Source organism: Mauremys reevesii, linkage group 5, assembly GCF_016161935.1.
Source record: "Mauremys reevesii isolate NIE-2019 linkage group 5, ASM1616193v1, whole genome shotgun sequence".
Classification (NCBI taxonomy): domain Eukaryota; kingdom Metazoa; phylum Chordata; order Testudines; family Geoemydidae; genus Mauremys; species Mauremys reevesii.
Window position 1 is genome coordinate 120,000,397 of NC_052627.1, and position 26,487 is coordinate 120,026,883.

At 39.9% G+C, this 26,487-nt stretch overlaps 1 protein-coding gene across 7 annotated transcripts in view; it reads left to right on the forward strand.

Moving 5' to 3' along the window:
* Window positions 1-26,487, forward strand: part of ZFYVE28 (zinc finger FYVE-type containing 28) — a 298,503-nt gene that overhangs the window by 217,372 nt on the left and 54,644 nt on the right. For 6 of the 7 annotated variants that reach the window (XM_039539482.1, XM_039539479.1, XM_039539480.1 and 3 more), the window contains one exon: window positions 11,102-12,463. In XM_039539482.1, coding sequence (XP_039395416.1) covers window positions 11,102-12,463 — 1,362 coding nt within the window. The remainder of the gene's footprint in view (window positions 1-11,101; window positions 12,464-26,487) is intronic. The other variant, XM_039539481.1, reaches the window with a different exon arrangement.

The following is a 26,487-nucleotide window of genomic DNA, read 5'->3' on the forward strand; positions in this document are numbered from 1 at the left end:
ACTCTGCACAAAAGTAGATAGATAACACACACACTGTCATAACGGAATAATTTCAGCCAAATCTAAAATTCTGCAGATACCTTTATCTCTAATCTTTTATCAAAGCTCTGTGTGCACCTACGGCTTGATCCTGGGCCCACTGAAATCAACAGCAAGGCTCCCATTGACTTCAGTGGTTCAGTCCCCAAGGATCATATCAGTACATCATAAATACTATAACATCTCTGAATCCATTTCATATCATTAACTGTGAATGAAAATGTAATACATTATATTCCCATCTCAGAATGTTGGGGTGATTTTGGATTTCTGCCACATGCAGCCTAGTTGTGCAGGGTGGAGGGGGTAAGGGTACTTATCAGGTCTGTTTCTGGAGGGTGGGGTTTGGGCCAAGATCAGTTAATTGGTACTATATAGTATTAAGCAATCTGCACTCATACCCACATCTTACTCCTATGGGAACAGCTACACACAGGGAGGATTGACACTCAGAGAGAAAAAAGGCAATCAAAATTACCATTGCTTCCCTTCTTGAAGGGAAGGTAACTTTAAACTCTGGACAGGTCTCCACAGAAGCCAACCTGATGAAGGCTGTGTGGAAGATGTATGAAATCAATTCATCTCCTAGCTGCCTTGTTCTCATCTTCTCTTCAGCTGACTCTGCCCTTCTTGTGGGCTGGGCAGCCAGCCAGCTCCAGACCACTGATGGAGCAAGTTCTTCAGCCTGGGTTCTCCCAGCTGTGCGAAATGCGTTGTTGTTTTTGCAATAGGTAGAGTGACTACAACTCATAACCACCACAGTACACAGAATCTTGCTTATTTATTTTTCCAAATATAATTTGCCCTCGTGTAATAATGTGTCAATTAGAATGAAGGCAGATGAACCCCCAAAGTGACTGTTATAGCCAATCTTTTTTTCAAGTCCACCATAAAAAGGAAATATAGTGAAACTGGCAGAGTTGGCCTTCAGGTGCTCTACTTACTCATTTCTTGTGAATGATAAAACAAGACAATAGAGAGAGAGATCCAACCTTATTTTTTTTCATAGTAACATCAGACTTGGCATACTGGATCAGACCTGAGGCCCATCTAGTCCAGTATACTGCCAGATGCTGGCCAGCACCAGAAGCTTCAGAGGAAGGCATAAGAACTGTGTAGTAGGCAGATATGGGATAATCAGCCCCCTGTAGTAGGTCTCATCCTGATCTCTAATTGTTAGCAATTTAGCTTAAGCCATGAATCATGAGGTTTAATACCCCCCACCCCCAGAAGTTGTTTATAATTATAAACAACTCTGGACATTCTTGATACATATGCAATTCCTTTTGGAATCTTGTTAAGTTATTGGCTTCAATGATTTCATATGGCAATGGATCCTAAAGCCTAATTATGTATTGTGTGAAAAAGTATTTCCATTATTCAATTGCCTGTATCTTATAAGAAAAAGAAGTTTCATTTAGTGTCTGAAAAATATTTCTGAAATCCTGGTAATTTTTCATCGACAGAGCAAAGGAAAAACAGAAATAACTGAATGGTTCCCTTTCACAGTGAAAGCAATTTCAGTTTATAATAAAACGTTTGTTGATATGTTTAGAATTGGTGACATGGAACAATTTGTTTAACAGGTTTACTTTTGGTTTAAGACATGATTTGTTTCCATTCTAATTATTGAAGTAATGGCAACAGAAGATTACCCAATTTTATCTGACAGGTTTTGTATAATAACTCTTTTATCTTCTTAGTGAGGATAATTACTGCTCTATAGTGTAAAGAATTTTCCTAAGAAACAATATCTAACTATTGTTAGTTAACTGCATATTTTAAATTTAATGCAAAAAATTCACCACCTTTTAGCTATAATATCATTAGGAACCTCTTGACTTGCATGCAAAACGTTTATAATTTATATTTAGACACAGTATTATTCAGGTATATAGGTATATGTTGGTGTGTTTGTTCATATGTATATATATGTGTGTATGTAGAATTTAAAAAATAGATATTAATTATTTTTATTACAGTAGCACTTAGAGGCCAGGGCCACATTGTGCTAGGTATTATACAGATATCTAACAAAGAGGCCATGCTTGCCCCCAAAACTTTAAAATTTAAGTGTAAAGCTATCAACAGGTGGATAAAAAAAACAAATGGGGGAACACAGAGAATCAATGAAATTATACATAGAAAACAGTGAGTCTATTCATTTGAAGTGCTTTAATTGATATAATTTTGGAACTAAAGTGGTCATAGTTTATAAGTCAATATTTACCCGACTGTGGTATCTGAGTGCAGTTTAGGCCTAATTCAAAATGACTGAATTCAATGGGTGTCTTTCAGTTGACTTCAGTTGTTTTGGATCATGCCCTGTTTCTTTATACCTGAAATACGAAATAACTGGAATATCTCAGTTTCTGTAGTGTGACCACTATTGGTAAATGCAGAGTTCTTTATAGCAACGATGTAGATATGCATCTGGGGAAATAGAATCTAGAATGGAATGGAACATATATTAGAACATATAGTAGAAACAAATCGAATATATTTCCTCATATTAAGTATCCTCACACCTTCTTGTCAAACTGTCTTAAATGGGCCATCTTGATTATCACTACAAAAGTTATTTTTCTCCTGCTGACAATAGCTCATCTTAATTAATTAGCCTTTTAGAGTTGAGAGGGGAACTCCCCACTTTTCATGTTCTCTGTATATGTATATATATCTCCTCACTATATGTTCCATTCTATCCATCTGATGAAGTGGGCTGTAGCCCACGAAAGCTTATGCTCAAATAAATTTGTTAGTCTCTAAGGTGCCACAAATACTCCTGTTCTTTTTGTGGATACAGACTAACACGGCTGCTACTCTGAAACCAGTTAAAACGTTTTGTAAATCCAGGTGTAATTAAGATTTGGAATAGGCTTCCAAATGAGCCTGTGGAATCCCATCACTGGACGTTTTTAAAAACAGTTTGGACAAACACCTGTCACGGATAGTCTGAGTTTACTTGGTCCTGCAACAATGTAGGGAGCTGGACTTGATGACTCTTGTGGTCAGTGTTCCCTCTAATTTTTTTCCACACATGTGCGGAATGAATTTTGTTATCTGCACCAATATGGAAGTTATTGTGACACATCACCTCCATATTGGTGCAGATAACAAAATTCATGTGTGGGGGGGTGAGTTCGAGGGGTTCAGAGTGTGGGAGGGGTGTAGGGGTAGGGGAGAGGGTTGGGATGCAGGGGTGTGAGGTGTGAGGTCTGGTGCAAGCTCTAGGGTGGGGCTGCAGGCTGCCCCAGAGCTACGGTGGGGAGAGAGGACTCCTCCCAGCTCTCTCTTTCCTCAGCAGCATCTGGGCTGGGGGAGGGAGAAGCACCTCTCCCTGCTATGGCAGCTCCTGGGTGAGGGCCACGGAATAGGCATCCCTCCCCTGACCACGGCAGGTCCGGGCTGGGGCTGGGGGGGGCCAGGGGAGGGACAGCTCTGCCCAAGCCACGGCAGGTCCGGGGCTGGGTTGGGGCCAGGGGAGGGGTGCGCCTCCCCCCGCTGTGGCAGGTCCCGGGCAGGCAGGTTCCCTGAGCGTCTGCGCGGCACTTAATAGGTTGCTGCGCAGCCACACAGCTTACAGGGAACTTAGCTTGTGGTCTCTTCCAGCCCTACATTTCTATGTCTTCTTATATTTTAATACAATGTTGATTACACTATTACATTCACCGAATAACGACAGCTACTAATTTAATACCAAAAATAATACGATACCCAAACTCTAATCACTGCCTGCCAACCATGCTTTAATAATGCTATTGAAGTGTGAAGGTGAAGCATGAAGTAGAACCGATCTATCTAGGTGTGACCTTAGACTGCACACTGAGTTACCATGCCCATCTGAAGAAGACAGCAGCTAAAGTTAAGATGCGCAACAATCTTCTTAGCAAACTGGCAGATTCATCATGGGGTGCTCGCGCTCCAACTCTGCGGACATCAGCTCTTGCCACCTCATATTCGGTGGCGGAGTACTGCGCACCAGTTTGGAGCCGATGGTCACACACCAGACTGGTGGATATGCAGTTACATGCTGCCATGCGTATCATCTCCGGCACCAGCGTCCAGTGGCTCCCAGTTCTGAGCAATGTTGCTCCTTCTCATATCAGATGAGAGGCTGCCACTGGCAAGTTACTGAAGAAAGTATGCACCAACTCAAGCCTGCTGCTTTTAAACCACCAACTGCATGTTTGCCATCACGTCGCCCATTATGGTCTCATCTGCCATGCCAGGATGTTAGGGCAGAAACACTCTGGCGAAAGGAATGGATAGTTGTTATGATCCCCAACCAGTCCCTCATCACCGACCCCACAATTCGCCCGCCTGGTTTTGACCTGCCCCGTCACCAAAGGTCCCTGTTGAACAGGTTCCAGACTGAGCAAGGTCTCTGTGTGGACAACCAGTATCGCTGGGGCCTTTGTGACAGCCCTTCATGCAGCTGCGGCACAGGACAGACGATGACGCACGCTGTCACTGAATGCCTGCTGACTAGGTTCAGCGGTGGCCTAGAAGAACTGCATCATGCCACTGAAGCTGCTGTCGTTTGGCTAGACGACTATGCACACGCTAAATAAATATATCTTTGGAATAACCTGTGAGCACACTGTCACAGATCCTAGTGAGAGCCCCTTCCTGGCCATCCACTAGGATAGCTGTGAAGGAAATCCACACCTCTGCTCTGGGTCACTGGTGTGTTTGAAGCTCCTGGAGTACAGTCATGGCACCAACCTCAGGGTCCCCAGGCACACTCGCAGTGAACAGACTTCTATTTGGGACCCTCCCTGAGTGTAGGAATCTCCTGTCCAGCTGCCTAGTCCCTCTGAGCACAGTGCTGAACCTTCATACTCGCCAGTATTTAAACACTGCATTATCCCAGAACTCCGCCCCAAACATGTGACACTTTGGTTTACAGTTTAACTCTCTCAAGGGCCTGCAGGACTTGTGATGCAGTCTACACACACATTGTACCCTCTAATGTCTTCGTGCTCCTCATATTTAATCATGTAAAGCATAGGGGAGTACAGATCATACAAAACAATAAAACATACTGAATACAATAACCCTCAATAACTCCCCTTCCCTTGAGAGTCCTTGGGGACCATGTGTTCAGGTAGGGAGGCAGGGTCCTCTGTTCCCTGACCTAGTCTGCCCCTGCAGCAGTTTTCCTCCTCTTACTCGGGTACAAAATGGCTCTATCCCTCCCCAGTTCTCCCTATAAGTCCATTTATGGAATCCTGATGGGGTCATCTGCTTTTGTTCTGCCTTTTGGTATTTTTCCATTACTCCCAAACCCCTCTCCCTTCAGACAAGAGGAGGAAGTCTCCCAAGTAGAGCATACCCATTGTTCCGAGTTGTCTTACTTTGAGTAGTGCAGATCACTCACCACTATCTCTGGCCTGGTGGAAAGATCATAAAACTGTAGGTCTGGAAAGGACCTCGAGAGGTCTTCTAATCCAGTCCCTTGCACTCAAGGTAGGACTGGACTAAGTACAGTATTATCTAGACCATCACTGACAGGTGTCTGTCTAACCTGCTCTTAAAAATCTCCACTGACAGAGATCCACAACCTCCCTACGCAATTTATTCCAGTCCTTAACCACCCTGACAGGAAGTTTTAAGGCTATTGTTTCTTCTCCTATCCTCAGAGGTTGACAACAATTTTTCTCCCTCCTTTTATGTACTTGAACACTGTTATCTTGTCCCCACTCTGTCTTCTCTTCTCCAGACTAAACAAATCCAGTTTTTTCAATCTTCCCTCTTAGGTCATGTTTTCTGGACCGTTAATCATTTTTGTAGCTCCTCTCTCGATTTTGTCCAATTTGTCTACATCTTTCTTGAAATGTGGCGCCTAGAACTAGACACAATACTCCAGTTGAGGCCTAAGCAGAACGGAGTAGAGCAGAAGATTTACTTCTCGTGTCTTGCTTACAACACTCCTGCTAATACATCCCAGAATGAGATTTACTTTTTTTCCCCAACAGTGTTACACTGTTGACTCATATTTAATTTGTGATCCACCATGACCCCCAGATCCCTTTCCACAGTACTCCTTCCTAGGCAGTCATTTCCCGTTCTGTATGTGTGCAACTCATTGTTCCTTCCTAAGTGGAATACTTTGCATTTGTCCTTATTGAATTTCATCCTGTTCAATCCTCAGACCATTTCTCCAATTTGTCCAGATCATTTTAAATTTTAATCCTGTCCTCCAAAGCACTTCCAACCCCTCCCAGCTTGGTATTGTCTGTAAACTTAATACGTGTACTCTCTATGCCATTATCTAAATCATTGATGAAGATCCACCATTGATGAAGATGTTGAACAGATCAGACCCAGAATTTATCCCTGCAGGACCGTACTCAATATGCCCTTGCAGCTTAACTGTGAACCACTAATAACTACTCTCTGGCAATGGTTTTCCAACCAGTTATGTACCCACCTTATAGTAGCTCCATCTAGGTTATATTTCCTTAGTTTGTTTATGAGAAGTGTAACGGTCAACAGCTCATCTATGCGGCGCCTCCTGCTGGTCGACCTAGGAATTAGCTTGTCTAGCAATTGGAGCGCCTCCTGGTGGCCAGTGCCTCACCTGTCTCAGGCCCTGTGTCTGTCCCGGACCCTGGTGTCCCTTTCCTTGGGGTGCTGCCCCCCAGCAGTCCCCACGGTCTGGGTCTCCCCTCCCAGGGGAACACCCACCCCTCTACACCCACTATGCCTCCGTGTCTCCTGTCAGTCGTCATCTAGCCCCCTCTCACTGGGGCAAACTGTAGTCTGTAATAGCCACTCATCATTGACAAGAGGGTCAGACCAGCTGCCTCTGCCTATTCCCGAGCTGCACCTCCCAGCCCCAATACCTGAGTAGGCCTTTATCAAGGCCTCAGCCTTGGGAGTTGCCAAGCTGGAGCTGCCCGGCTCCTCTTGCCCTTCCAGAGCACTGCTCTACTTCAGGTAACCTATTCCCAGGCAGCTAGGCCCTTCTCCCTCCAAGGCTGGAGAGAGACTGACTCAGCTCCTCCCTGAGCCCTTGTAACAGGCCAGCTGTGGCCTGATTGGGGTTTGGCCCCAGTTGTGGCTGCTTCTCCAATCAGGGGATAGCCTTTTTCCACCAGAGCAGGGTAACTGCCCCGCTACAAGAAGGTCATGTGAGACCGTATCAAAAGCCTTACTAAAGTCAAGATAGACTACATCTACCTCTTCCTCCCAGCCACAAGGCTTGTTACCCTGTCAAAGAAAGCAATTAGGTTGGTTTGACATGATTTGTTCTTGACAAATCCATGCTATTACTTATCACTCTAGTATTTTCTAGGTGTCTGCAAATTGATTGCTTAATTATTTGCTCTATTATTTTTCTGGGTACTGAAGTTAACCTGACTGGTCTGTAATTCCCCAGGTTGCCCTTATTCACCTTTTTATAGATTGGAACTATATTTGCCCTCTGCTGCTGCTTGATTGTGTACTTGCGATTCCAAATGAGGTGTGTGGTTCACTGGTCAGTTCGTAACTTTGGTGTTCATAATTCTGAGGTTCTACTATAATTTTTAAATTGTTCTTTCCCTATTTTAGCCTCTGATCCTACGTCATTTTCAGTGGCATTCATAGTCAGATGTCGACAATCCTGCTAATTCATGGTGGATATACACACACACGCTTTCCATGATGCAGTAATTTCATCATACAATTTCATAAAATCATTCACGATTCAGAAGTGGTACAGACAGAACCCCCAATTCATCACTGACACTAATGCCATATGAATCAATATTTGTATAATATTTAGCTATCAGAAGGACTTGTAAACTTACAGATTTTTGAAATTTTATAATCCATCATGGTAACAAGACTGATTTTCAACTATGGAGGATAGTTAGCCCTAGAGCAATTGCATGGTACGTTTTCTAACAAATTTACAACTGAACAAATTGCCAAACAAACATTAAACTTCAAGATTCACATGGAATGATTTATGCAGAACAAGAATAAGCATTGTGGAATAAAAACAAATCTGCCAGAGAAAATGGGGAAGTGGGTGTAAGGTGGAGGACACAATCCACATAGTGTGATTATGGCTATAAAAGTGAATGCAAAAATGGCACCTGGTGACTGCACGTGGCTGTGTCCAAGTGTTTATTCTGAGTCATAGCTTCTTAGGTATACTGATTTAAAAAAAATCTGTATTTTATTACTGTTAACGCTGTACAGTCAGCAGAGCTGCAGAAGAGCATATGCTGTCTTTTATTCTCCCTCAATTATTATCATCTAAGCTGCCAGCTACATTTTGATTCTACAGTTTTTGTTGTGTGATATCTGGTGATGTATGACTCAGATATAACGTGACTTATTTTCAGATAATATGTTCATGTTGCAGTGGTGGCAGTCCTAAAAATCTTGTTTGACCTTTAAGGTAGTAAATTTGATATGGAAGTCATTGATTGAAAATAAATATGGATCCAAGAGATGTTTATTTTTTGCCTTCAGTGACTTTCTGGACTACAATCACTCTCTTTATGGAGTTTTGATATGTGGATAGTCACAACCCCAGGTTTCCTATGACCCAGGGCACCCAACCCTCTGCTCCCTTGTTAAAAGGACTAGGTTTGTGGAGCAGTTCCTCCCTTCAAAGGCCATTGTAGAAATTCCAATTCACCACAGCTCCAATACCAACTGAATTACAGAACTTGTAATATATTCTTTACAATTAACTCTGGTACTGATCACCTGGCAGTGCCCTCTGTCCTTTTCAAGCCCCATTTCAGTTCCTTTTTCATAAGCCACAGAGTAAGATGTTCTTCCAATGTGGTATCACTGCCACCTTCTCATAAGCCTGGATCTTTATCATTCCTGATGGACCAGTCTGTGGAATCTGGAGAGACCTTTCTTGGCAATTTTACCCAGCCCAGACAAAATCACTTCCAGCTGGCAAGTTGCCTTTCCACAGTCGTCCTCCCTCTGCTCCAAGCAACCCAATGGGCCCTCACAGAGACCTGAAGTTTCAAGCCACTATCTTACTTTCACCCACATATTTTACATCCCACATACCTCATACTTAAAATAAGATAGATGCAACATACACCATTGTCTATATGGATATAATGCACATAATCGTAATAGCACTTTGCACTTACATAGTACCTGCCATCCAATGATCTCTAAGCATATTAGGAGTGGCTCACTCCCTTTCCTGTGCTCTAGCCACAAGATTGTGCTGCCCCTAAAAAATCACGTACAGATTTATGCCACAAGGAAATCTTTTGGTTTTTTTTCAAGGCTAATGCAATTGGCATTTTTGTATTAAAGTATCAATCCCAAAGATGACTTTTTTTTAACATGGTGTTTCCATTTCAGCATCTGGATATTATTAGTAAATGTAAATCAGGTTTTAAGATGTGAAGTTGAGAGCTGTTATCTTGTAATTAAAGTACAAAATTGTCAAGGTAATGTTAAGCCTTTGAGCATCCAATGAGGCTATGAGCGCTACAGTGCTTTCAGGGCTTAAAACAAAGTCAAGTGAAGTCAATAGAAAGATTCCCATTTACTTCAGTGGACTTTGAATCAAGCCTTAAACAGCACCTGATGGTGGATCAGTTAGATCACGCTAGCCTTGTTTCCTTAAAGGTCTGATATCCTGTACTCCCAAATGGGGTATTTGACCCCTGAAAGTAATTATCACTTAGTAGAAGAAAGAAGGAAAAAATAGAGGGTCTGATGAGTAATATATTGAAAAGGAAATTGCCCTATTGACAGATTCAGTTTGTCATTGCTGTCCTGCCAAGTATCAGACAAGGGTAGTGTATTATTCCATTCCAGTTATGCTTCAGGGTTCTTCAAATGACACAGCTTTGTGTTTACAAAGTAAGTGTGGCTCTTAACTTTTCTTCATTTATCATTTGGATATGGAAAATGTTAAATGTAAGTAAAAACACGATTTATAAGTGGATATGGAAGTAACTCTGCAATGGTGTCCCAATATTGGGTGCCAGATCTGAAGAAGAGCTCTGTGTAAGATTGAAAGCTTGTCTCTTTCACTAGTAGAAGGTGGTTCAATAGAAGATATTTCTAAGTAAAAGATATTAACTTATTCATATTGTCTTCCTAAGTTTAGTCATATCTGCAACTGCTCTTTTTTTCAGCTCAGTTCATCAGAACGTTGTATATTTTTTCTAAGGAAGCTTTTCCTTTAATGTAGATTAATCATGTGCTCAGTAACAATATTACTTGCAGAACTAAAAAGAGTAATGTCAGTAAATATTTTTCACCTCATGAACTCTTAAATATTATTTCAGCTGATTAAACAATGTCAAGGAATAAAGGAAAGTATCACAATGCAAAGAAACACTAGGAGGAGGTGGAAGGAAAAGATGGGAAATCTCCAATCTTTTGTCCTCTGTCAATTTCTCAACTATTAACTATTTATGTATTAGTAATGAGAACCAGAAGGAAAATGCTCATAGTAACCTACCTAGAAATATATTATTGTGTAAAGTCTAAGAACAGATTAGATCTTCTTCAAAACAGATTTTGTAATTTAAACTATATTTTCAATTACAGTCTGAGATTTCCAATAAATCAGCACTGCAAAGGGGACATTGATTAATGTTTTTAATACATTCTTTGTATCTGCCCACGTAATAGCTTGGGAAATTTTAACTATACTCTTGAGTGCAATAACCTTCACTGACTAGTTCTCTGGAAGGTGTCAGTGTCCTAACCAAATTACAGTATGTGTGGTTTTAATTCAAGCTAGTAATATATTAAATGTGAAACATTATTTTTGAACCCCAGATGACTAAATGTTTGGGGGGGTTTTGCAGAAAGAAAAGAGATATTTTATTCTGTGTTTCCCAGCATAGTCCCGGGTTCAAGTGCAGAACACACATACTCTGAATTAGAATTTACAATGCACTTAGAATTCTCCAGCTTCAAGTGCTAGCTAATACTTTTCTGTGTCTATTTCCAAACTCTGCATGTGGATTTATTTTCAGACAGAAAGCTACTAGTAAAGTCTGTAATGCAGTCACCCTTTATGAGTACAAACTGCAACATAATGTCTCAATTTTCCGCTTTGTAGGGATCTGCTTCAGACTTTAACTGATGATGAACTGCACACACTGGAACGTAACCTCTGCATATCCCAGGATGTGGATTTTCCTGTCCGAACAGATCCTGAAGTGCCCACTGTCAGTACAACTGTCTTAGCTGCAACTTTGCCTGCTGAGGAGCTTTCAGCAAAAGCTGAAAACACAGAGGCTGAGCTAGCCTGCTCTATGCAGTATGATGAACAGGAATTGGAACAGCTGAATAGGATGGTCCACCGGGTTGGAGATGAGATGTCTTCCCTGCTTTCCCCACCAAGTGTCTGCCAGTCTCCAGCACACAGACCTGGCATAAGAAATGGCTCCAGCACAGAGACCTCGCCTAACAGGCAACATCTTGACAACTTAATTGACGAAGAGGAGAGAGTGTTTTTTATGGATGATCTGGATGGAGCAGGAGAAGCTCTTGCTGGGTTGGATTCAGCCAATGACACATTTGCATGGGTGAATAACCCTTGCCACAATTCAAAGCAGAGTGCGCAGCACAGGGAACCTCTAGTGTATGACAATGGTCATCAAACAGAAGAAACTTTACTTTTAAGAGAGGCAGAAAGCGATTTAAGCAATAATAACAATATTGAAGATGGCAAACAGATTACTTGTATCTCAATTCATAATTCATGCAGTTGTTTAGAAGGTCCTGATTCACAGTTATACCTCAGTGGCTGGGATACATATGCTGATGCAGAGACAGCAGAAATGATAGCCCATAGGACAGGTGGAATGAAGATATCTGCTACTGTAATATTTAATCCCAAATCTCCCTCTACTTCAGAATCCCCAGTAACAACACCAGAAGTAGCTATCAGTTGTGTTCCTGGGTCTTCTGATTCTTTAGCTGATGAAGAGGAGAGTGAATCCCATAAACTCAGCATAGCTGCCACAAATTGTCTAATTAATTCTTGTGTGTGTTGTGGCAGCTGTGAAGACAGTAGGGAGGATAATATTGTCGGTTTAAAGACCAGACATTCCCAAGGAAGAGTTATAAATGCTTCTTATAGTTTAGTAAAATCTAAAGAAAAGGACCATCTAGATAAACTGGATAGTGCAGTCTCTGCACAGGAGGCATTAAAAACTGAAACATCTCCTGCTTTGCTAGCAGAAAGAGATTCTGGCAGAGAAGAACAGAAACTGTCTAACTCCTCTAAGTGCCTGGCACATTCCTCAGGTTCACAGCTGGGAGCAGAAAATGGATCACAAGTAGAGGTGGAAATCTCAAATCAGCAAAAGAAATGGGAGAAAAGAAGGCAGCCAAGTCAAAAGCAATCAGAGAACAATGAAGAAAGTAGTAGTGAAAGAATAGCAAAGGATGACATTAAATCAAGAGCTAGTTCAAGGTAAGAGCATCTTTCAATGCTTTTATTGTCTCAGGACTTGCATACAAAATACCTAATTGTAACATAGTGATTTATACTATGCTTTCCTTAGCAATGAGGACTCACATAATGTTAGCTGATTTTTAAAATAATAAAATGTTAAAGGCCAAGGAATTGACTATAAAGGAAAAAAATTTTTTACTACTTTTAAAAATACTTTTTACTGTACTATCAGATTTATTTTTGTGCCAACTATGGATGGCATTTTCAGCAACTGTTTGAAACTCTTCTTAATCTCAGGTCTTTGTATTGTCCCCTGAGCTATGAAATAAATTCATTAAATAGCATCTGACCTGTTTAGCTTAACAAAGAATTGTCCTGTAAGAATGCAATCTATTTTAATTGTATTTAAAGTTTAACATAATTCTGTTTTCTGATATGTTTGAAATTACATTTAATACAGTGGTTCTCAAACTTTTGTAGTAGTAACCCCTTTCACACAGCAAGCCTCGGAGGGCGACCCCCTTTATAAATTAAAAACACGTTTTAAAATATTTAACACTATTCTAAGTGCTGGAGGTGAAGCGGGGTTTTGGGTGGAGGCTGACAGCTCGCGACCCCCCAGGTAATAATCTCGCGACCTGACCCCCAGTTTGAGAACCCCTGATTTAACGATACATTATTGTACACAGTGTATGATCCTTTCTACATTGTTACATAACATAGTAGCACTACTATGGCAAAACTGGTAGTAATAACTTGTTCGATGGGTAGAAATACATATTTTGATATTTTACTCTTCTCTTGATATTTAACTTACTAATAGAGCTGGTCAAAAAATACAAAGCAGTTTCTCAAAAAATTCAAATTTGTTTTTGTTGAAAAGTGAACAAAACAGAACCCTTTAAATTTTTTCAATATTTTTTGTTCTTTCAAAATGTTGTTGAGAAGATTATTAACACCTTTAGAAATGGCTATTTACAATTTTTATTTGCTGAAAACCAGGTGTTTTGTTTGTCCAAACACTCAGTTTTTGATAAATAAAAAAATAAACTGTTTTCAGTTAGTTTTTTGAATTCCAAAAGTCATGAATATTTTATGTGGAAAATGGAAAAAATGTTAAATGTCACCAGGTTTTTTCCCCCCAGAAAAGATATTTTGTTTCTGCAGAGGAGGGAGGTGAGGGGAAACTCTTTTTCAACAAAAAAAGAGTTTCTTTTGAAAAGTTCTAACGAATTACTTTTTAATCATTACGGCATTTGACATCTATAGCTTTTTTTTCATCTTTGGAGCATTTAAGGACACTAGCTAATTAATCCTCAAGGTAAGCAAACGTTATTCTCATCATTTTGAAAATGGTAGTGGGAAACCAAAGTGGAACAGGTAAATGTTTTAGTTAAGGCCACTTAGTGAATACATATCACTAAGATTGGAATTCGGCATCTTCCAGCTCCCAGTCCAGTTCTCAGACCAATAAAGAACACTGCTCATTCCATCAATGACAATTTTATGTATAAAACTTGTACAAGGAAATGAGAATTTCCTGTACATTTTTTATTATAGGGGGGACCTTGCAGACTCTCAACACTTGCGCAAGCTTGCAGACACCAGTCTGGAACTGTTGAGTTAGTTGTTCACATAATGTGAGTGCAAGACAGAAGTGCTGCTTTCAATTGTACCAAGAATTCTGAGTCAGTCTTGCTGCTGATTTCTAAAATTTTCACTGTGACTCACTCAGAAGAGGTTGCAGGAGTACATTTCTATGCTATTGTGTCTGGAAAGAGATATTTGCCAGAGTAAATCAAAACACAGCTCAGTGGTGCAGAATGAGGTTCAAAGTGCACAGTGAGCTACTACTTATTGGGAATTTTTCCTAGCATGACATTTTATTCTAACTTGCACAGTAGTAGAAGCTTTCAGAAGCTCTTGAAGAAAAGGAATCTGAATCTTCCGAATCTGAAGGACATGAATAATTGTATTAGCTATATGCATCTTTACTAATGTGCCCTCCTATACGGTCTAGGATTAGCACCTGTGTTTTCATGAAGCTGATGGCAGTAGTACTGTTCCATGTTAAAGCACTGCAGTTATTCAGAACATTGGTGAATGCATAGTGTGGAGAAGTGCAAACATAAGTTCAACAGACACTAGAAGTTAACTCCATATCATTTTAGGGGAGTAAAATGTCCTCCACGCATCCTGTCTGTTTTTTATTCTGAGTTCTGGCTTCAGATGCCCCTTGGGTCTAATGTAACTATAACTCAGGGGTCGGCAACCTATGGCACACGCGCCAAAGGTGGCAAGCAAGACAGTTTTTGATGGCACACAGGGTGGGCTGAGCCGCTCAGCCCGCCGCCGCTCTGGGGTTCCCGCTGCTGGCCCCTTGCCAGCCGGGGTCCCACCGCCGGTCCCAATCAGCGCCCGCTGCTGGCCTCGGGGAAGGAACCCCAGGCTGACAGTGGGCTGAGACCCCGGCTGGCAGAGCCAGCAGCTGAAACCCCAGAGCGGGGGCGAGCAGAGACACTCAGCCCATCCCCAAAACCCCAGAGCTGGGCAGGCTGACCCGCTCAGCCCGCTGCCGCTCTGGGGTTCCGGCTGCTGGCCCCTTGCCAGCTGGGGTCCCCGCCGCAGCCCCACTCACCTTGCTTCCGGTTGGAGTTCCAGCATAGGCCCCCTGCCAGACAGGGTCTAGGCCTCCGGCCCTACTCAGCCCTACCAGCCACCAGCTCCACTCACCTCAGCTGCCGATCTGCGGTTTCAGCTGGTTAACAACTGATCACTCAGAAGCCTGTGTGCAGCTTAGTGTCCTGTGTGCAGGGGGGGAGGAGATAGCTTGGTGGTTTGAGCATTGGCCTGCTAAACCCAGGATTGTGAGTTCAATCCTTGAGGGGGCCACTTAGGGATCTGGGGCAAAAATCAGTACTTGGTCCTGCTAGTGAAGGCAGGGGGCTGGACTCAATGACCTTTCAAGGTCCCTTCCAGTTCTAGGAGATAGGTATATCTCCAATTATTAAAGTATCCAAATACATGCCCCAGTCATTGGAAAACTAAGCAAGGGCAAGGATCACACTAAACTAATAAGACCTGCATTTTAATTTAATTGTAAATAAAGCTTCTGAAACATTTGGAAAACCTTGTTTACTTTACATATAACAATAGTTTGGTTATATATTATAGACTTACAGAGAGACCTTCTAAAAAACGTTAAAATGTATTACCGGCACGCGAAGCCTTAAATTAGCATGTATACATGAAGTCTCGGCACACCACTGCTGAAGGGTTACCGACCCCTGCTATAACTATTACTGTTTTCTAATGGTTCTCTTGTTTTAATGTCCCTTTCTATTTCTGAGTGTTCTGGAAGCTTCATCTAATGTCGTTGTGTACAGTGCTTAGGGTAACACAGTGGTGCTCCGATCCCTGACTGGAGGGACCTCTAGGCACGGAAATAAAAGTATTAAATAAGAATGATACCAATAGAAATACCAATATTAAATGTAATAATGCTAATAGTGAAAACAGAAAAAATGGAACTTAGGGTCCTCTGTGCCATAATATTTTGATATAATATAATAGGTGCTGCCACCTGCTATTCATGCAATGTGAGCAACTAACCCAACAGTTCTGGTCAGGTATCTCTGATACGCATAAACATAATTAACTGGTAAATATTCTTCTTGTTCTAATTGCTAGCACTGTTTCTGTGGCCTCTACTATCAGAGCCAGACTTGGGAAATGTAATCACTACATACGTCCATATTTTGTTGTTTTCTGACACTTGTAAATCACTTTTTTCTACATTTTAAAACATTTACTGTGCATTTCAGCTACTTCAAACTAGCAGTGTGTGCTGCTGTACATATATGCTGATAATCCCTCTTACAAACAAATCACATTCCTTGCTTGTAATATCCTTTCCAGATAGAGTTTAACATTATTCATTTTATTATTTTGAAATATGTATGATTTTAGGCTTGTAAATATTTTCTTTGATTTTATGACCACTTTTAGAACCATGCAACAGAAATATTCAGTGAATCTCTGTGACTCATGGCCTGAATCTTTTTTACAAACTGACTAATTTTATCCTTTTGGATAGTCAAATGAAGGAATACAATCCTTGGGAATATAATCTTGTTTAAAAATATTTAATATCACCTTTAAATCTAGTGTCTAGACAGTATTGCTGCACACTGCTGAAATACCTGTTACAAAGCCACAAATGAAGAATTTGACTACTTTTTTGGGTGAGATGTGCATAAAAGATATTAAGTGGCATCTGGACATTTCTGCAAAAAACAAAACAAAATACTGTGTCTGCAAGGAGCATTGATTGAAATCATATGCTAATAGAGAAGGAATGAGAAAAAACACAATATTTTACACAGGTCTAGACTTTGTGCAGTCATATGGAGAAGAAGAGCAACAACTGTCAAAGGTCCATCACAAAGCAGAGAGTACACAGAGCAAATGCTATCCAGGACTAGCTTACTAACTTTAATTGATTAAATTTAGCTATCTCAACCTTCTGATTATCAGACCATAAGAGAGTGTACTTACTCATTGCATACCATTGTTATTGATAGCAAACAACTACTCCATCTTCACACACTTTTGTTAGGAGTAGACATAGTTTAGGAATACCCAAACATATGAGATTCTCATTCATTTAGATTATCACATAAATAGTCCAATAGTTGGTTCAATAAGATATTACCTCATCCACCTTGTATCTCTAATATCCTGGAACCAACACAGCTACACCACTGCATACATAAATACTCACAGAGATATAAATATCTACCATTGGGTTTGGTTCTTGGCTATGTGCGTTATTTGTCATGCCAGCTGAGGTACAAGAAGGAACATCATCAGTCTCCTCTTACTCTTTGTTCCATGGGTAACTAATCATTGATATTTAATGGCTCTTTTAAAAGAGGAATGTCATCTTGGACCTCTCTATAACTGCTTCCTATGATGTGCTGGTGAGTGTTATCTTAACAGTGAGTGAAGTGTTTGAGACACTGGATTATTTTCAGAATGATAGATTCTTTAGCTAGAACAGTAAGCAATGTAATAAGCATGGGAGAACCACAGCAAATGTTAATTCATCAGATTGATAGTATATTTACTTTTCAGTCATTGAAAATCAACTAAAAGAAAAGAGAAGTTTCTATGCCCTGGCTCAATCAAATAGCTATCAGATGTGCACATAAATGAATGGTAGCATGAGCATCTTCATTTAGTGAAGTCTATGGTAATAGTAAAGAATATAACATCATTTATATATTTGCTTTCTCTGATCCAACCAGGATTATTGTATTTAGCATGTCCAGGTAACATAGGACCTTACCACACACATTTATTTTGCAAATACCCAGCTAAGCCAGCTACTCTGAACTTCTTGATCCAGCAGAGTTGATTGGTAAGTCATCATTCAATCACATTTGATGTACCATTAAAAATTCTTCTGTTGTACATAATCAGATTTGTCTTTTTGACATGTCTTTACTTTGTTTTTTTGTAGGTAACAGCAGATAGTCCTTAACGTCCAGTCTGACATATATTTCTCTCTTTTCCCCCTATTTCCCTGTAAGTATGTTGAAGAAATGAAACATGCACAACATTAAATGATTCACAGGCAGCAGCATTAGTATTATGCAGATATAACTGTAGTGCTTGTAAAGATCTGGTGAACCTGTGATTTGAAGCAAAGACAGCAAATATGAAATACAAGCTGTTGTGTCACACAAAGTAGAAACCCCTGTGGGAAGAAATAGCAGAATAGCTACAGAATGGCAGATCAACAATAAGTCAAAAGACTATAATAGGATTATGCAACAAAGAAACGTTGTTGGGGAAGAAAAGCATGAGATTCACTAAAGAAGGAATGTTTAGATCTGTATTTCATGTTTTTCAAACGGTGAATAAGTTAGAATAAGTAAAATGCTGAGTCTGACCATCACAATACTCTCCCCTTTATGAAGAGATATACATGATGAAAGACATTCTTTAGTTTTGGAGTTTGAAAAATCTTTGAAAAGCTGGATTATTCTTCCACATGTCAAATAAGGCTTTGATAATTTGTTCCATTTTGTTATGCATTGCTAGCTTTTTTGCATTTTAGGTTTCATATGCCTGGTTTCACTGTGCCATTCTGTTATCTTTTTATTGACTTTGCAACATCTAAATTAGAATTCTTGAGTATTTTCTCTCTACTTTTTCTTCCAGGTTTATTCTGTCTAACTTAAAATACAGAATTTTCACCAGAATTCCTTTATTTTATTAATTAATTGCAAGTATTTATAGTGTGTGCGGTAATAAGACTTCTCATGTATAGCTGTTTTTCATAGTATACATAAGAACTGAGCTGTGCTTAGTAGTGAGAAAAACGTTGCTATTATTTCCTCTCACTTTCTGTGAGCTGTAATAGTGTATCTTTCATTAGCTGTTGTAGTTGGATGTTCATGCTGTTCAAATTTGGTTAGCAGAAGTTTAATGAGCAGAGTGATTTTCCCCAAGTAGAACGGATGATACATTCTGGGCAAATTGCCTATGCAAAGCATATTTCTGTGCTGTCCCTAATTACTGACTGCAACCCTACATTAAGATTCTTAATTTAACCTTCCTCAGCCTGGCACTCAAGTTGTTTCACTTCTTGTTGCTGTAATTTCTTAGCCTTACAACTGTGCAGTTATGAATTTTTAAAGCTCCATTCCCCAATATATTGTTCAGAACTCTTCATAAAAAGATGAACAGTTGTTTCACCTACAATGCCAGCTTTCTATTTTGGTATTTTTCTTCTTACATGTAATACGTTACAACATTTAGTCATATGTAAGCTGTGAAGTAAATGGAGGTTTTCAGTAAAACAGCCTTAGTCTTGTATTTAATTGTTGGCTTTTGACAAAAATGTGAATATGCTATAGTCATTTATACCTGTATAAATGAATAGAAATCAGGGATTCTGATAAGTTTGGTTTTAAAATGTAACTTCTACTGGCTGTTGGATTTAAGGAAATTGTGCCTTGTGTTCATATGATAGCAAGATGCCTTTCCCATGAATGAAATGCAGCTGGGTGTTGATAAACTGTGTATTTAAATGAAAACTTGTCTCTATAGCCAGTTTGTAATGATTCTAATCCTTAACCCAGCCATCTAAGAGTAGGGAAACTGTCTCCTGTCAATATAGTTATTAGAGAAAGAGTGGTTGATTGGGAAAATAATCACAACTGTCCACATGGGTGAGCTTTTCTTTAGTGATTCTCTAGCCTTCTGTTGAACGCCCAATTGAAATTTCTCTGTTCCTCTTACAATCATTTGTTTGTATTATAGAATCCTGCATCTATATGGTAGGTCAAGTTCAGACTTTGGGCTTGTCTCCACTTACCAGGGGATCAACGCACAGTGATCGATCCATCAGGGGTCGATTTAGTGGATCTCATGGAGACCCACTAAATCGACCACCGATTGCTCTCCCTTTGACTCCGGTACTCCACCGGAATGAGGCATAAGGTAAGTTGACAGGAGACCCAGCTCAATGTATTCACCGCAGTAAGTCGACCTAGGGTACATTGACTCCAGCTCCGTTATTCACAGAGCTGGAATTGCGTAACTTAGGTCGACATAGCCCTGTAGTGTAGACCTGCCCTTTGCATAAGTAAGTACAACCAAGACTGAATTTGGCCCCGAGTCTTTTCTGCAAGATGTTTCACAGCACTAAGTTCAAATTAGATATTACAATGTTTGACTTCACACGTTGAACATCATGATTCTGCACAGTAACTAAGAATGTTACTTCAGTTATCATCCAACCTTGGGATGAAATGAAAATGTCAGTGTATTGTACCAGCAAGCCATTTATCAGCAAAAGCAACCTCTACTAAATCTCAATTTTCACTATAATAAAAAAAAATCTGGTTTAAAAAAACCTAAGCTTTAAAAGCCATTCATCTGATTAAGTTGACATGAGATTTGAAAGAGTTAGCTTGTTGGCGATGTACACTTAGAATGTAAAATTAGCTGACATTTCATAGATAATGAAATAATAAGAAATTATTAAATGACACCTAAGATACTGGATGCACATCCCAGGGAATGGAGTGGAAACTGGCCAAAAATTGTTAAAACTAATGAAAACAAGCATCAAATACACAATTGTTTTGTTGCAGAAAATAGCCAGACCCTCAAAAATTGTTCACAGGTTCAAAACTGCGTCTGAACCAATACTGTTAACATATCTACTTGTATCACATCATAGGAAAGCACTAATAAGGGTGACATCACCATTGTCCGACCTTTGGGCTATCTCTAGTATTTATTTATTACTTTGTCTCACTAATAATTACTGTTCACTTGCTGGAAAATCACAGACACAGCACATAGTAAGCAATCCTTATTAGCCAGAATCAAATATTTGGGTTTTTGTTTTTTTTAAGATTGCCTTTTTGGTCACAGATGTGTTGCCAAAAGACAGATATGTCCTGGCTGACTAAGTTGGATTCTTCTTTTAAAAAAAGAAAAACATTCTAGTAAAAGAGGTAGGAGGAACAGGATAGGATAGAAAATTAATACACTTCAAAGGAATAAAATAAATTTTGAATGTACATCCCAGGAGTTGTTGAGGACACAGCTATGGAAGATGTGGTATCATTGGGCTCCTTCTCCTCGTTTAGTCTGGTCAGAACAATTTTCAGGATGTGGAAAATAGAATCCTGATGGTATGATGGTAAATCTGTCAATCTGAGATACCTATATGGGCCCCATCACCATAGTATCTGAGTGCTTCACAGTCTTTTCATGTGTTCATCCTTGTGCCTCCCTTGTCATGTAGGGAAGTACTTTTATCCCCATTTTGCAGATGGGGAACTGAAGCACAAAGTATTGTCCTGGGTGGTCACACAGGAAGTCTGCTAGAGCAGGGAATTGAACTCTGGTTTCACAAATCCTAGGCTAGTGTCCTAACCACTGGATGAGATTTGATCTCAGGTCCAAGTGGGCAACCAACATGAGAGTTATAATAGCTAATGTTCCCTGTATGTATAGGCTCATTGCCTTACATTTTTATTATCCCCATGCATAAGCTAGTTCTCAGGTGCTCCCCAGAAATATAATGCCCAAGAAGAGGTGGAAATTGTGTTCCATCAAAACAAATATCTACTGGTCCCATATAGACATATTTCCTTCCATCTTAACTTTGTGTTGCTAAAACAATTCTGTAACCTTATTAGAAACTTTGAAAACCCTCATTGGTTCTTTCATTTTAAATGCACTGGTCATTTTGGCTCTGATCCATAATTTCATAAACAATTTTATCTAGTGTGTTCATAGGTTGAGATGAAGTTTTATCCACCTTTCACCCACTATTTTGGGTTTAGCAAGGAGTCCCACAAACCTAGCAAGGCCCAAATTGGTGTGGCATGTCTTTTCATTACCAATAAAAAGAAGCAGTAAAAAAAAAAAATGCACAGTTCATATAAGGCGTGGGTGGATGATGGGAAGGATTAATGTTTTGTGTTTCCAATACTGATTACACTAACACCTATTGGGAAATATGCCTGTCCATGCATGCATCTTCTACATATAACTGTGCTAATGAACATATGCAGCTAGCGAGAACTGGTTGACTACAGGAAACATGAGGTAGGAAATGCAGGTCAGTTGACCTCAGGATCCCACAGTATCCCTGGAACTCCGGAGTGGGTCTCTAAAGGTGCGCTAATGAGAATGGAAGAGAACCATATAAAGGGGAATCTTGATTTCATGCACATTAAGTAGGTTTTATCAAACATAAGGTTACAGTGTTAATATAACAGAAATTGCAGTGAGTAAATGAAGTCTCCAAAAAGTGAATAAAGGTGTTTTCTCTATCTGTTAGTTATTGTAACATCAGGAAATTGTTTGTAAAGGCCCCCATAATTATTGAAGTTCCATTGCACTGGGCCCTGTACAAACACAGAGTTTCTTGTTGTGAAGAGCATACAATCTAAATCAGTCAAAAAGAAATACTACCATTTCTGGTAGACATTTTCACTTTATAATGGCACAGAGAAGCAAGACACTTTTAAAAATGTGTATACATTATTTTTTCTAATAGTTAACCCCACCTTTGATATATTACACTATCTTTAACTTTAATGGAATCTTTCATACGATGTATATCCTCAAACACTTTAACACTTTACCGAAATAAAAAATGAGATAACAGACAATATCTGAGTTTAAGTATGGAAAACAGTGGAGGGAAGGCATTTTCTAATGTTTATAGTCATAAAAAGAGTAACAAAAATAGTATATAAAGAAGGGAGATAAGCGTAAGCAAGAGTTTAGTGAATCAGGTTTGAATTGGAGCATTAGTAAGGCAGGAAGACACAGAAGGGCTGTTCTAGATGGCAGGAGCTGGAACGGGAAAGATATTCCCATACTGACTAGTTTCTGAGGAGGAGGGTGTAAGATGAGGAGAAGAAATGGGGAGGAGAGTAGTAAAAGATAATACAAAGTAGGCTGAAACAAATCCATGGAGATCATTTTTTTAAGAGGCAGGTATCAAATCCTCAGCTGGTATAAATTGGTATCACTTCATTTATATCAATGGATCTATGCCAGTTTGTACCAGCTGAGGCTCTGTCCCAAAGATTCATAGATGATTCAAAGATTCACAGGTTATATAACCAGAAAGAACCATTGTGATCAGCTAGTCTGGCTGGATGGTAATTCTCAGCTTCTGAATGAGAAACAAATGGAGATGTTTGTGGCTGGCAGTGATCAGGAAGTGCTTCTTGATATTTATGAGAAGACCATGAGGCTGCAACTTTCTTCACATACAGGAGTCTTGAAAAGCTAGGATTTGGGGAAGTCCTAGGAGAGGGAGTTGCTATAATTAAGATGTGAGAGGATGACAGCATGGATGAGAATTTTAGCAGAGGTGGAAGGAAAGTTAAGATGAACATGTCAACATATAACTTCAAGTCCAGCAGAGAAGTCATTACAGGTATCAAAAGGTATGTACATGAGGTGAAGAGCTGTTTTGCCTGCTTTTAGAATTTTATGATCAAGCCATTCGTGAAACAGTTCCATAGGGAAGTGCAGATGGAGAAATGCATTTAACAGGTAAGTGTAATGCTGTTTTTATTTGTTGTTTTCCTCAGGGTTAATCCTACATAAACATCCATTCCTTTCACCATCTGAGGGAATGGAAAACATAAAGGAGGAAATACCAGTCCCTTCAAGAGAGAAAGTAAAGATGAGGGATGGGAAAACAAGGTTAAAGAGACAGAGCGGGGAATACGTAAGGGGACACTGTTAAAATTTTAATTTAAGTATTTTATGTATTTTTGTTAATGTGAAAAAAAATTGTTTAATTTGTTATTGAATGCTTTATGGCTTGTCTGACTTCCCAATATTTATTTATTTATTTCATTCTTGGTGCTCTGTGTGGTTTTTGTACTACTGGAGTGATTTTATGTTCATATGACTGCATGTAAAGAAATACCTTACCAGTATGTTGGTTAATATGTCAAATGTGAACTGTATTGCATGTAGGACTGAGACCACAAGTCTTCTTTTTGGGGGACCATGTGTAGAGAGCTTTTCAGATGTTGATTCTTCATCTGTTGTATAATTATAGAAAATGAAGTTGTTTGAAGTGTTCATGTGTAAATCAGGTAAAAAAATAAATGCTTTCCCACAATCATGCGGGATGCTGTGTTTTATGTATCTAAACTATCACCTCAAAACTTGGGGTGCCTGGCCCTAGAATCACCTACGTATCCCTCTCACCCTTGGGGGGAGGGATAGCTCAGTGGTTTGAGCATTGGCCTGCTAAACCCAGGGTTGAGAGTTCAATCCTTGAGGGGGCCACTTAGAGATCTGGGGCAAAAATTGGTCCTGCTAGTGAAGGCAGGGGGCTGGACTCAATGACCTTTCAAGGTCCCTTCCAGTTCTAGGAGATTGGTATATCTCCAAATATTACCTTAATCTGTCTTCCTAAGATATGGGTCTCCAGGATAACTAAGGAAACACTTGGAGGACATGGATACAGCCTTCTAATAAATGATAGACAATATTCTTTCAAAAAAAAAAGTATCCTTTTGTTAATGTAACTAATAATCCCTAATACAATATAATCTAAAAACCTAACTAAAATACAAATCTCTTATTGCAAGTTAAAGAGTATTCAAAATGCAATTGCATACAGTTCAATTTATTCTAAATGGTTGAGCTCTGTTACAGATATCTGGTCTGCAATGGATCCCTGATAAGAGTTCTTAAATTGTACTTTACATTTTACAGAGGTAAATTACAATTAACACACACTCAGACATTTATATATATGCGCGCGCACACACACACACACACCCACACACCCCTCTACCTATGATTAAAAACCTGCAGGGTTCCTCTGTCCTGTCAGCTTTCTGTTGCTGCTGCTGTAGCTGCCTCTCTTGATTAGCTCTCTTGCCAGTTCGTCCACTTCCCACCTGCTTAACTTCTCTCCTTGCTTTCTCAATTCCTTGTTCACTCCTCTCTCAACCATTTGCCTTTTACACTGTTCAGTCAGCTATCAGATCTTTACTGCACATGCTCACTGTCTTATCAGGTCATTTCCGCTCATGCTCCCTGCCAAACATTATCAGCTTGAATGCATGCCAACATTACCTTATTCTGGGACGCACATTCCAAATACTCACTGCTGTTGTTTACCCAGAGCTCTGACTTGCTGACCTTATCATGTGACCTGTAGCGTCTAATGGTGGAGTGACTTGTTTATTCAGGGACACAAAACGGAGTCTGAGGAATTTCTCTGGTATGAAGATGGTCTGACATAAATGTACATTACATGTTGACAGATTAGTCAGCCAAGAGTTTGCACCTGTTTAGACATATAGCTGATAATTGTTAAGTCTGAGACAGATACAGACCCCAAACGTCTCAGAAATTTTTTATTTGTACAGATATGGAAGAATAAAAGCAAGACTAACTCTGTCTAACCTATAAAGTCTATTGTTGAATTTAAGTAGCTTAAATTCTAAAGCACACTGCAGAAGCATATGCATTAATTAGAATTACTAGCAGGCATAGATTTAAATGATGGAAGAGACCCCAGGGGCCAAATTTTGGCAGTCATTGGCCATTGGCACCTGACAGAAAAACCTTTGACAAGCAACAAGAGTGTGGAGTGGGATTCAGACACTTTTTTTTTCTGATTCCTCTTAAATCAGTGATTTTCAACCTGTGGTCCACAGACCCATGGGGGTCTGCAGACTATGTCTGAGGTAAGTCTACACTACCACGCTACATCGGCATACCAGGTGAAGACACACTATGCCAATGGGAGAGCACTCTCCCGTCAGCGTAATTACTCCACCTCCACGAGAGGCAGAAGTTATGTCGGTGGAGAGCATCTCCCACCAACATAGTGTCATGTGGACACTGCTTTAAGTCAATGTAACTTGTGTCGCTAAGGGCAGTGTTGTTTTCTTATCCCTAAGTGACATATGTCATATTGACTTCAGTGGTACTGTAGACCAGCTATAAGATTTTCAAAGGTGTCTGCACCTCATTTGAAATTTTTTAGGGGACTGCAAATGAAAAAAGATTGACAACCACTGTCTTAAAGCCATGGACAGTCAGTCCTGCAAATCCCCAGTAGCCGGAGTCTCAGAATGTTTTATAAAGTCTATAGGCTTTATGCCTGCATAGGCCCCTGGACTCAGTAATGGTCCGTACTACAGCCACATTTATGGATTACTCTGGATACTTTGTGTGCTGGGTCTGCTGCTGGCCAGAACACAGAATCACCTTAGAGTCTAAGTTACATGGGTACAAAATGCAATGATTTTATGCAAGGAAAGCACTGTAAGTAGGAGGGGGAAATTATACTTGTAAAATACCTACATTTATTAAACCATACAAATATATATATTGTTCAGACCATCTAAGAGACTGTCCTCTCTGTTCTGACACATTTGTCTCTTCTTTCTCCCATCCTCACAGAGAGGATAAGTACAACGTTTCAGTAAAAATACGCCACTCTGCACTGGACT